Consider the following 11,929-nt stretch of genomic DNA (forward strand, 5'->3'; position numbering starts at 1 on the left):
AAAGACGAAGTATCCTTCCAGGGACGGGCAGTCAAAGCCGAAGTGCTATCGATCGCTGTCAATGACGTAAGAGGAAACATGACCACGGAAGTTAATGGGCGAGGGGGGAGGTTTTTGTAGGGGGAAGAAATTTGGCGTGACAGCGGGCTACAGAATTTACGTTTTTACCCACAATGCATTGCGGGGTGACGTCCGCAAACAAAGCTCTATTTCGTCAACAAATTGAGACAGGTAATGTGACCACAACAATGTTCGAGCGTGTATATAATACATATTAATACATATTGTACGTACCGTGAATGTACAGGACATGTTACTGTGTGTGCGGTTACTATAGCAACCAGTGAACACGAAGCCGCTAGAGGACAACATGTCGGCAAAAGTGAAAGAGAGGGAAGATGAGGACTTTAAAGAGGAGGCAAGGGTGTCTTCCGTCTTCTCCTCTGCTGAAGCGTTCAGAGAAGAACCGTCAGACAACATTCCAGAGACAGTAGACGACTTTCTCAGGAACTTCCTGCGGAGACTTGGCATGAGTCGGACTCTGGACTCGTTTGAGGCGGAATGGTACGGCTTCGCCCACAAAGTCCTGACGGGTCCCTTAATCACCGCACCTGCGGCGCCGGGCGTCCTCGTCCTGCCCGACGCCGCCACACACCAGCGGCTGCTCCGCTCCGAACTGGACAAGGTCCTCGGCGAGACCAACGCCTTGAAAGAGGAAGTGTTGTCCGCGGGGGACAAGCTGGTGAGGGTGCAGCGGGACCGGGACCTGCACCTTCTGCACCACCGCCGCTTCGTGGACGACAAAAAGCGTCTGCTGGAGGACATCAAGCGGCTGAAGAAGCGTCTGGAGTCCTACGAGCCGGCGCTGAGACTTCTGGACGACAAGTACCAAGCCACCATGAGGCAGAAGATGCTGCTCAGCCTGGAGAGCCAACGAGTTCTGAACGCCTCAGAGCCACCGAGTCGGGACAGAACCAAGTCGGAAAAGACGAGCGACCTTTGGCGGAGCAGCATCAGACACCAGAGCCCCCCTGAGGCGCCTGTCTGCCAGAACCTTCCACTCACGCATGAACAACATCAACCCAGAGAAGACAAAGCAATTTCAAACTTCAAGCTGTTCTGCTCCATCAAAGCTCACGCTCTTCCTATCAGCTGCATCAGTCTCCATCCTCACAGGAACTTCCTGGCCTCTGCTGGTGATGACTGCAGCTGGAAACTGTGGGCGCTGCCCACCAGCACAGAAAAGGTAAACCAGTGGTCCCCAACCACCGGTCCCCGTACCGGTCTGTGATGCATTTGCTACCGGGCCAGACAGAAACATGAATTAATTCATAAACTACCGCTTTTTATCCAACTTAACTTTCACCTGTCCCACTAAACCAGGGGTGTCCAAAGTGCGGCCCGGGGGCCATTTGCGGCCCGCAGCTAATTGTTTACCGGCCCACCACACATTCTGTAAATGCTATTGCAAAAATAAAAAATAAAACATTAAAAAAAGTAGAATGAGGTGAAATCTAACTACAAAAAGTTGCAATGTTGACACAAAGCTGCCATGCAGGCTGTTTTTTTTCTTCTTTTGTCTATCTTTATTTTTCTTTTTTTGCCATTTCTAAAAAACAAAAAAAAACAATGTTATAATGAATTATTGACCTATTCAAGGCTCCAATGATTTCAAATATTTCACTTTAAAAAGTTTTATGTGGAAAATATTGCATATATTGTGTGGTTGCCAAACAAAAACATCAACGTTTTCTTTGACAAAAGAGCATAAAAAAACAAAATAATAGTTCAAACGTAAAATTGACAAATATATCTGAAGTTGATCTCGTAACTTAAGTGTTGAAAGTGGAAAAAAAAACTAATAGAAATGTATCACTTTGAGTGTGGGACCTTTTGTATCCTAAATATATTTAATGGGATTTTATTTATCTTTTCACTGTGATTACTCAAAAATAACAATGAATTAATATCAATTGTGTCTTGCATTATTGATGTTTTTAAGGCTCTAATTACTTCACATCAAACATTGCTTTGTGAATGTTTTGGGCAGTGGGGGAAATACTGCATAATTCAGTTTTATTATAAAAAACAAAGTTGTCTTGACAGAAAAGGAATAAAACCTTTTCGTTTTTTAAAATTTTATATGAACCTAAAGTTGATATACTGTAGAGATTTACTGTAAGCGTTAAATAAAAAAAATTAAAAAATAATTTGACTTGTTTTTAACATTTTAATGACTTAGACCCTTTATGGTCCCCGGGAGCCCTAAAGGTAAAAAAAAAACAAATCCATATATTTTGTTATGATTTGAAAATGAAAACTATCAAAATGGCCCCCGCAGGCTTTAATTTTTCCGTGTGCGGCCCTCAGTGGAAAAAGTTTGGACACCCCTGCACTAAACACACCAATAAGCTTGTTTATAGACGTATATTAGACTTAGACTTAGACTTCCTTTTTATTGTCATTCAAATTTGAACTTTACAGTACAGATAAGAACGAAATTTCGTTGTATTAGCTCATGGTAGTGCAGGATAAAAAAGCAATAAGGTGCAGATATAAATAAATAGACTACTGTACAGATAAATATATTGCACTTTTGCATATGCATCCAGGTTTATGGATGTATGTTATATTGTCTTTGTATTCCAGCGAGTTAATCCATTTTTTGGGGAATCGAGGGGATAATTATGATGCGTTCAAGAGTCTTACGGCCTGAGGAAAGAAGCTGTTACAGAACCTGGAGGTTCTGCTACGGAGGCTGCGGAACCTATTTCTAGAGTCCAGCAGTGAAAACAGTCCTTGGTGGGGGTGGGAGGAGTCTCTGCAGATTTTCAGAGCCCTGGTCAGGCAGCGGCTTTTTGCGATCTCCTAGATAGGAGGAAGAGGAGTCCTGATGATCTTTTCCGCCGTCCTCACCACTCTCTGGAGAGACTTTCAGTCTGAGGCACTGCAGGCTCCAGTCCAGATAGAGATGCTGTTGGTCAGTAGGCTCTCTATAGTGCCTCTGCAGAATGTGGTGAGAACGGGGGGCGGGAGCTGTGCTCTTTTCATCCGACGCAAAAAGTGCATGCGCTGCTGAGCTCTTTTTACAAGAGCTCCGGTGTGTAGGGATTACAACTCCTGATAGAAGGTTGCCATTTGTTATAGTACATTAATGCACATTAATGCAGTGTTTTGCAACATTTTTTGAGCCGAGGCACATTTTTTGCGTTGAAAAAAATCCGGAGGCACACCACCAGCAGAAATCATTAAAAAACAAAACTCGGTTGACAGTAAAAAGTCGTTGTCGCAATTGTTGGATATGACTTTAAACCAGGCCTGGGCAATTATTTTGACTCGGGGGCCACATTTAGAGAAAAAAATGTGTCTGGGGGCCGGTATATCTATTTTTAGGGACACTAATACAAAACCTCACAATAATGTCTGATTGAATGCTAAGAACGTTATGACAGACCGCCTTAAAAACCGTAATGGAATTTTACATTTTTCTATGAAGGATAAAACACTGAATATTGACAAAATATGAACGTCACACCCCATTTCGATTGACATTTTACAATCAAGTGAAACGCAACAAAAATGCAACAAACAGTGAAATATGAACGCGAAGGGTACAAAATAAACCCACCTACAATCTGATATATCACTAAGCTTTAGAACTTTGTTGTGAAAATCTTCTGCGTCTGTGGAAACGCTTCCCGCCCACACTGCTTGGCGCCTCGTCTGAGCTGCTGTGACGTCGATTACCATAGTAACTAATTAGATGACCATAGTAACTAATTAGATTACCATCCATCCATTTTCTTCCGCTTATCCGAGGTGGGATCGCGGGGGCAGCAGCCTAAGCACAGAAGCCCAGACTTCCCTCTCCCCAGCCACTTCGTCCAGCTCCTCCCGGGGGATCCCGAGGCGTTCCCAGGCCAGCCGGGAGAGATAGTCTTCCCAACGTGTCCTGGGTCTTCCCCGTGGCCTCCTGCCGGTCGTAAGTGCCCTAAACACCTCCTTAGGGAGGCGTTCGGGTGGTAGTAACTAATTAGATTACCATAGTAACTGGTACATAATCCAAAAGCGCAGATTCCAACCATTGAAATACTTTATGTAGTTCAAGACTTACAGTCATGTGTAAACATCATAATGGCAGCTACACTTTCCATCTTAAAGATCTAAAAAAATGATTTGGTAATGTCCGGCGGGCCAGATTGAAAAGCTTAACGGGCCGCACGTGGCCCCCGAGCCTTAATTTGCCCAGGTCTGCTTTAAACCATAACCAAGCATGCATCAATATAGCTCTTGTCTCAAAGTAGGTGTACTGTCACCACCTGTCGTATCACGCCCTGACTTATTTGGAGTTTTTTTTGCTGTTTTCCTGTGTGTAGTGTTTTAGTTCTTGTTTGCACTCCTATTTTGGTGGCTTTTTCTCTTTTTTTGGTATTTTCCTGTAGCAGTTTCATGTCTTCCTTTCAGCGATATTTCCCGCATCTACTTTGTTTTAGCAATGAAGAATATTTCAGTTGTTTTTCCTTTTCTTTCACTCCTACCCACTTCTCTAAAGTGGGCTGGCTCAAGGTGGAGGACAGAGTTAAACAACTTGCACTGAGCCTAGTCTATAAAATCCGCTACACCTCCCTGATACCGAAGTACATGTCAAACTACTTCCTTAACGTAAATGACCGCCATAACCACAACACCAGGGGGTGCTCCACTAACCACGTTAAACCCAGATTCCGAACTAACAAAGGTCTTAACTCATTCTCTTTCTATGCCACATCAATGTGGAATGCGCTCCCAACAGGTATAAAAGAAAGGGCATCTCTATCCTCCTTCAAAACCGCTATAAAAGTTCACCTCCAGGCAGCTACAACCCTAAACTAACACCCTCCCCGGATTGCTAATAATCAAATGTAAACAATCAAATGCAGATTCTTTTTCTTATGCCTTCTGATCTCTCTCTCTCTCTCTCTCTCTCTCTCTCTCTCTCTCTCTCTCTCTCTCTCTCTCTCTCTCTCTCTCTGTCCACTACCCCCCCCCCACCCCACCCCCCCTCCACACTCCTGATTGTAAATAATGTAAATAATTCAATGTGATTATCTTGTGTGATGACTGTATTATGATGATAGTATATATGATAGTATATATCTGTATCATGAATCAATTTAAGTGGACCCCGACTTAAACAAGTTGAAAAACTTATTCGGGTGTTACCATTTAGTGGTCAATTGTACGGAATATGTACTTCACTGTGCAACCTACTAATAAAAGTCTCAATCAATCAATCAAAACATTGTTGATTGTCATGTCATGTTCGCATGTACATTGTGGACGCCATCATTGCTCAACACACTGTAAGTCTTTGCTGTCGTCCAGTATTCTGTTTTTGTTTACTTTGTAGCCAGTTCAGTGTCTAGTTTCATTCCTTAAGCTTCAATGCCTTTTCTTAGGGGCACTCAACTTTTGTTTATTTTTGGTTTTAGCATAAGACACATTTTCATCTGCCTACTGCCTCCCACTGTCGTCTGCATATTGAGATCACGACATACCATGTTCCGACATCTACAAAGCAATTAGCTACCGGCTGCCACCTACTGATATGGAAGAGCATAAGATTGTTACTCTGCCAAGCTCTAGACAGCACCGACACTCAACAATGGCACATTATTTGCAGACTATAATTACTGGTTTGCAAAAAATATTATTACCCCAAATAGGTGAAATTAGATAATCTCCCACGGCACACCAGACTATATCTCACGGCACACTAGTGTGCCGCGGCACAGTGGTTGAAAAACACTGCATTAATGAACATATAAAATGTTAATGTGCCAGATTGAAGTCAAAGGCTTATTTACACATCTGCAAGGTCATTGTATTTAGCAGGGCTTCTTAACCTGTTTGACCTCGGGACGAAACTTTTCCACTACAGAGGGACCCGAGGACCACTCCAATATTAACACTGAATTAGTAATCTTACGCTTGATTTTGATCATATTAAATAGAATAAAATATCTAACACTAATACTTAGGCATACTACTGCTACTACGCTACTGCATTTTAATGTTGGTCATTATGGTGGCACTTGGAGAGCCAAGGGTTTTCTGACATGGTGAAAAAAGTTATAGAACCACTGACATAATGCACACCACACATAACACATGCTTATCATGACGAATAACACATAATGCCTAACACGTATAATAACACCTATCATAGTACATGTAATGCATATCAATATGCTTATCATTATTTTTACAATATATGTGTTTTGCCTTTAAACACTGTCTAGTATCAAGTCCACTACAGTACACATAAAATACATAATGTAAAAAAGTTTCATTAAAAAAATATTTTATCATAAAACATGATGAGAAATAATAATTTCCAAACACAATTCACACTAAATAACTAAACACATTCTGCAAAGAATATATGACATATTTGTATCATTTAAATACATGTTTTAATTAGAAAGTTGTGGGTGAGTGCAGGGAGATTTGCCATGTAAGGAATGTCCTCACCACTATGTGTCATTTCTGGCAATGCGTGAAAGCTCCTGATGCATGACTATTTATATTCCTACTTAATTTTTAGTTTCCATAGTAGTTTCTATTTGTATTCATCTGTAAGAGGGATGTCAAACTGATTTTCATTGAGGGCCACATGGCAGTTATGGCTGCCATCAGAGGGCCGCTTGTAACAGCGAATAATGTATGAATTTGCCTCTGGTTTTCATTATTAATTATATACATTGTTTTATGTAGACTGTAGATTTTACAGTTAAAACTTAACATTTAAACAATTTTTACTGTAAAATATGGTGTTTTTTTGTTCTTTTTTAACAACATTATATTGTTAATGGAAAAACAGTACAAGTTCCTTTTTTATTCTGGCAACTTTGCTGCCAGTTTTTCTACCGTAAAAACAAATGTACTTTCTTTCAATTTACAGTAATACACCGTTAAAAACAACAACCGTAGATTTTGCAGTCAAAAACTGGCAGCTCAGTAACCAGAATTTTAATGCAAAAAATAGTAGTAGTTTTTTTCAATTTACAGTGACATGCTGTAAATAACGTAAAATGTATTGTCATTTTTATTAATTTGATGGGTAGTTTGATGTAGAGTTAAGTATTTTTATTTATTTTTATTTAGACAAAAACATGTTTGGAAAGTATTATAATATACTGTAATAATGGATACTATTAAAGTTGAAAAGGTATGCATTTTCAAGCGGTACATATATTTTTTCCGTCAAAATGAAAAAAATCCATTATATTTATTGAGAAAATATTAAGTACTTTATTGACACATATCATTTCCAGGTGTTTGCGGGCCAGATAAAATAATGTCGTGGGCCAGATCTGGCCCCCCGGGCCTTGAGTTTAACAGCTGTGACCTATAGGAATGTGTGTATTCACTTTGGGAACCTGAGCAATTAATTCTTTTAGGATCTGCTATAAATGAAAGACAATCACGGACATTGTAGCCTCAAGTCTTTTTCAATTGATTATACCATCTTGGCAGTTAGCACACTTTTTATAAAAATGTTTTTATTCTCATCTTTACATTTTACACTGATTTTTTTTGGGATGCCCTAATTGTTATGTCCAAGGATGCACAGACTAAATTATGTGCACACAAAACTTTTACTTACAAAACCCAAAACCAATGAAGTTGGCACGTTGTGTAAATCATAAATAAAAACAGAATACAATGATTTGCAAATCCTTTTCTACCGATATTTAATTGAATAGACTGCAAAGACAAGATACTTAATGTTCGAACTGGAAAACGTTATTTTATGCAAATATTAGCTCATTTGGAATTTGATGCCTGCAACATGTTTCAAAAAAGCTGGCACAAGTGGAAAAAAAGAGTGAGAAAGTTGAGGGATGCTCATCAAACACTTATTTGGAACATCCCACAGGTGAACAGGCTAATTGGGAACAGGTGGGTGCCATGATTGGGTATAAAAGCAGCTTCCATGAAATGTTCAGTCATTCACAAACACGGATGGGACGAGGGTCACCCACTTTGTGAACAAATGAGTGAGCAAATTGTCAAACAGTTTAAGAACAACATTTCTCAACAAGAAATTAGGGATTTCACCATCCACGGTCCGTAATATCATCAAAAGGTTCAGAGAATCGGGAGAAATCACTGCACGTAAGTGGCAAGGCCGAAAACCAACATTGAATGCCCGGCACACTGGAAAGAAGTGGTTCATATTACCACAGCGCTGACAGTTGAGTCGTGCAACCTTGGACATAACACTGATACACTTTTCTCGAAGAAATTCCACTTCTCATCCTAGCAGGCTTCATCAGTTCTTGCTCACAGACTAGCTCGGACAGCTCAAGTCTAAGGTGACGGTGCGGGACCCGAAGTATTTATTTATCCTCTAAGCTAATGAAATGCCCCAAGAACTCTTCATTAGTCATCATCAGTCATGTTTTACGATGTGTCACCAGGTGGGCCAGTTGGTGCTGACAGGTGAGGGACACTCTGATTGGCTGTCAGGCTGCAGCTTCCACCCAGGAGGAAGTAAACTGGCAACCACCAGCGGTGACACCACAGTGAGTTTGTCTTCTTTCATCACCTTTCACTTTATCATTTTTTATTTCGCTAAAATTACTTTTTCATCCATCCATTTTATCATTTTATCAATTTATTTTTATTTTTTACATTAAAGCAGGTACAAATCAGATGATCAGTAATCAAAACAAAGACATGTTGACTAAGACGATAAAACAAGTAACTGACATGTTGGTAAAAATATAAATACGAGACAAAGAAGTTGACAAAAACGAAATCCAATCATGTTTAGTTTCGTCTCGTCAATGGGTGGGTCAAATTCGGAATATATCCAATCACAGTTCTATAACGGCGCACATTGAAAGGGGGGCGTGGCTTAGTTATGAACGACAGCCAATCAGATGCTTTTCCTCGCGAGATTAGGAGGTCTCCGTCAAAACCTGAATGTGTTTCTTTAATATGTGTACACCTGGGAAAGTGAACACATTTCATTTTTACTGCTATGATGCCATCAGCGGGCAAGTCATTGATTCAGACATGGACACAACTCAATAAGTCAAATCTATTATTTGCTGAGATCGATGATGCGCCAAAAACTGATTTCATGTCAAAAATGTATTCCAGACGCCGCGTCGTCAAAACGTGTATCGCTTTCGGTCTTCTGTCCACAACTGATTACTAACTACAAACACTTATAGTTGTGGTTATCGTAACAATATGTGTTTGAAATTATTTAAGTGACAGAGTTGGCCATCTCTATGGTAATAATGAGATCGTAAAGGACTGTTAATTGATCCGATGTTAATGTGCTAAAACCTCTTTCGTGTTTAGGGTTTACATGCAATAATAACTGATCTTTGTTAATGCACATACCGTATTTTTCAGAGTATAAGTCGCTCTGGAGTATAAGTCGCACCGGCTGAAAATGCATAATAAAGAAGGAAAAAAACATATATAAGTCGCACTGGAGTATAAGTCGCATTTTTTGGGGAAATGTATTTGATAAAACCCAACACCAAGAATAGACATTTGAAAGGCAATTTAAAATAAATAAAGAATAGTGAACAACAGGCTGAATAAGTGTACGTTATATGACGCATAAATAACCAACTGAGAACGTGCCTGCTATGTTAACGTAACATATTATGGTAATAGTCATTCAAATAACTAAAACATATAGAACATGCTATACGTTTACCAAACAATCTGTCACTCCTAATCGCTAAATCCCATGAAATCTTATACATCTAGTCTCTTACGTGAATGAGCTAAATAATAATATTTGATATTTTACGGTAATGTGTTAATAATTTCACACATAAGTCGCTCCTGAGTATAAGTCGCACCCCCGGCCAAACTATGAAAAAAACTGCGACTTATAGTCCGAAAAATACGGTAATAAATATTGATAAAGTGTTTGGATGTATTCATTCAAGAGAGTTACATATACAATAATTAGGTACATATACTGTACTGTTTACGTGTTGAAGTACCCTTTAAAAAGCTGAAATCGACAATTTAGTGATTCAAAACAATATTTTGATATTGACACATGTCATCTGTACATCTATTCTAGTCATTTATGCACAGATGAGATGTGTCGATATCAAAATATCACTTTTTGGCAACCAAGAAAACATTGATCAAATGAACACATCCAATCACTTTATTAATATTTATTATGTGCATGAACAAATAACAGTTAATATTGTATGTAGCTTCTAAAGAAGAAAGAGATTTTAGCACATCAACATTGGATCTATAATAGCATAGATATGGCCAACTCTTTTATTTTTCAGACACGATAAAGGCCTACATTTTTTAAAACACATTTCCTTATCCATCCATTTTCTACCGCTTGTCCGTCTCGAGGTCGCGGAGGGTGCTGGAGCCTATCTCAGCTGCATTTGGGCGGAAGGCGGGGTACACCCTGGACAAGTCGCCACCTCATCACAGAGCCAACACAGATAGACAACATTCACACTCACATTCACACACTAGGGCCAATTTAGTGTTGCCAATCAACCTATCCCCTGGTGCGTGTCTTTGGAGGTGTGAGGAAGCCGGAGAACCCGGAGGGAACCCACGCAGTCACGGGGAGGACATGCAAACTCCACACAGAAAGACTCCGAGCTCAGGGATCGAACCCAGGACCTTCTTATTGTGAGGAACACGCACTAACCCCATATCCTTATGATAACCACAAATATAAAGTGTTTGTCTTACATGTAGTAATCAGTTGTGAACAGACAAAAAACAGCATTAAAGCTTTAACAAGCGTGCGAGCTACCGCGGCGGGAATACATTTTTGGCAGAATGACAAACACATTTCAGGAGAACATCCACACCGTAACACAACATAAACACAACAGAACAAATACCCATAACCCCTTGCAGCACTAACTCTTCCGGGACGCTACAATATACACCCCCCGCTACACCCCCCCCCCCCCCCACCCCACCTCAACCTCCTCATGCTCTCTCAGGGAGAGCATGTCCCAAATTCCAAGCTGCTGTTTTGAGGCATGTTAAAAAAAAAAAAAAGCACTTTGTGACTTCAATAATAAATATGGCAGTGCCATGTTGGCATTTTTTTCCATAACTTGAGTTGATTTATTTTGGAAAACCTTGTTACATTGTTTAATGCATCCAGCGGGGCATCACAACAAAATTAGGCCCAATAATGTGTTAATTCCACGACTGTATACTGTATATCAGTATCAGTTGATATCGGAATCGGTAATTAAGAGTTGGACAATATCGGAATATCGGATATCGGCAAAAAAGCCATTATCGGACATCTCTAGTCATAACATTCAATCAGACATTATTGTGAGGTTTTGTATTAGTGTTCCTAAAAATAGATATACCAGCCCCCAGACACATTTTTTTCCCTCTAAATTTGGCCCCCCTAGTCAAAATAATTGCCCAGGCCTGTTAAGAATATATAAGTAGGGTATTTGCTTCAGCTCTACTTCAGTTTGGGGGTCCTTGGCCTGGAAAATGTTGAAGACTCCTGTTTTAGGAATATCTCATTTTATTGGATTTTTTTTATCCATTCATGTAACTTTTTCTCTCTGCAGGTGAGACTGTGGGACTTTTCCTGTGGACGTTGTGTGTTGACGTTGTCAGGCCACAGCAATCCCACCTGGGGCTGCTCCTTCCACTCGTGCGGTCACCTCCTGGCCTCCTGCTCCTCCGATAAAACTGCCAAGCTGTGGGACCTGAACAGCCAGAGCTGCCGCCTCACCATGCGCCGCCACAGCGCCTCCGTCAACAGCGTCTGCTTCCAGCGCGCGTCCAACTCTGTCCTCACGTCCTCGGCGGACAGGACGCTGGGCCTGTGGGACATCAGGCTGGGAGTGTGCGCCGCCTCCTTCCACGGACACCAGCATCCCTG

The 11,929-nt window shown here is 40.6% G+C and overlaps 1 protein-coding gene across 1 annotated transcript in view; it reads left to right on the plus strand.

Moving 5' to 3' along the window:
- Positions 1–240: 240 nt before the first annotated feature.
- LOC133638988 (sperm-associated antigen 16 protein-like) overlaps positions 241–11,929 on the plus strand; it is a 12,521-nt gene continuing 832 nt past the window's right edge. The window contains 3 exon segments of the mRNA XM_062032042.1: positions 241–1,246; positions 8,466–8,570; positions 11,613–11,929. The exon segment at positions 11,613–11,929 is cut by the window's right edge and continues 28 nt beyond it. Coding sequence (XP_061888026.1) covers positions 371–1,246; positions 8,466–8,570; positions 11,613–11,929 — 1,298 coding nt within the window. The 5' untranslated portion in view covers positions 241–370.

This window comes from Entelurus aequoreus, linkage group LG21 (assembly GCF_033978785.1).
Source record: "Entelurus aequoreus isolate RoL-2023_Sb linkage group LG21, RoL_Eaeq_v1.1, whole genome shotgun sequence".
Classification (NCBI taxonomy): Eukaryota; Metazoa; Chordata; class Actinopteri; order Syngnathiformes; family Syngnathidae; genus Entelurus; species Entelurus aequoreus.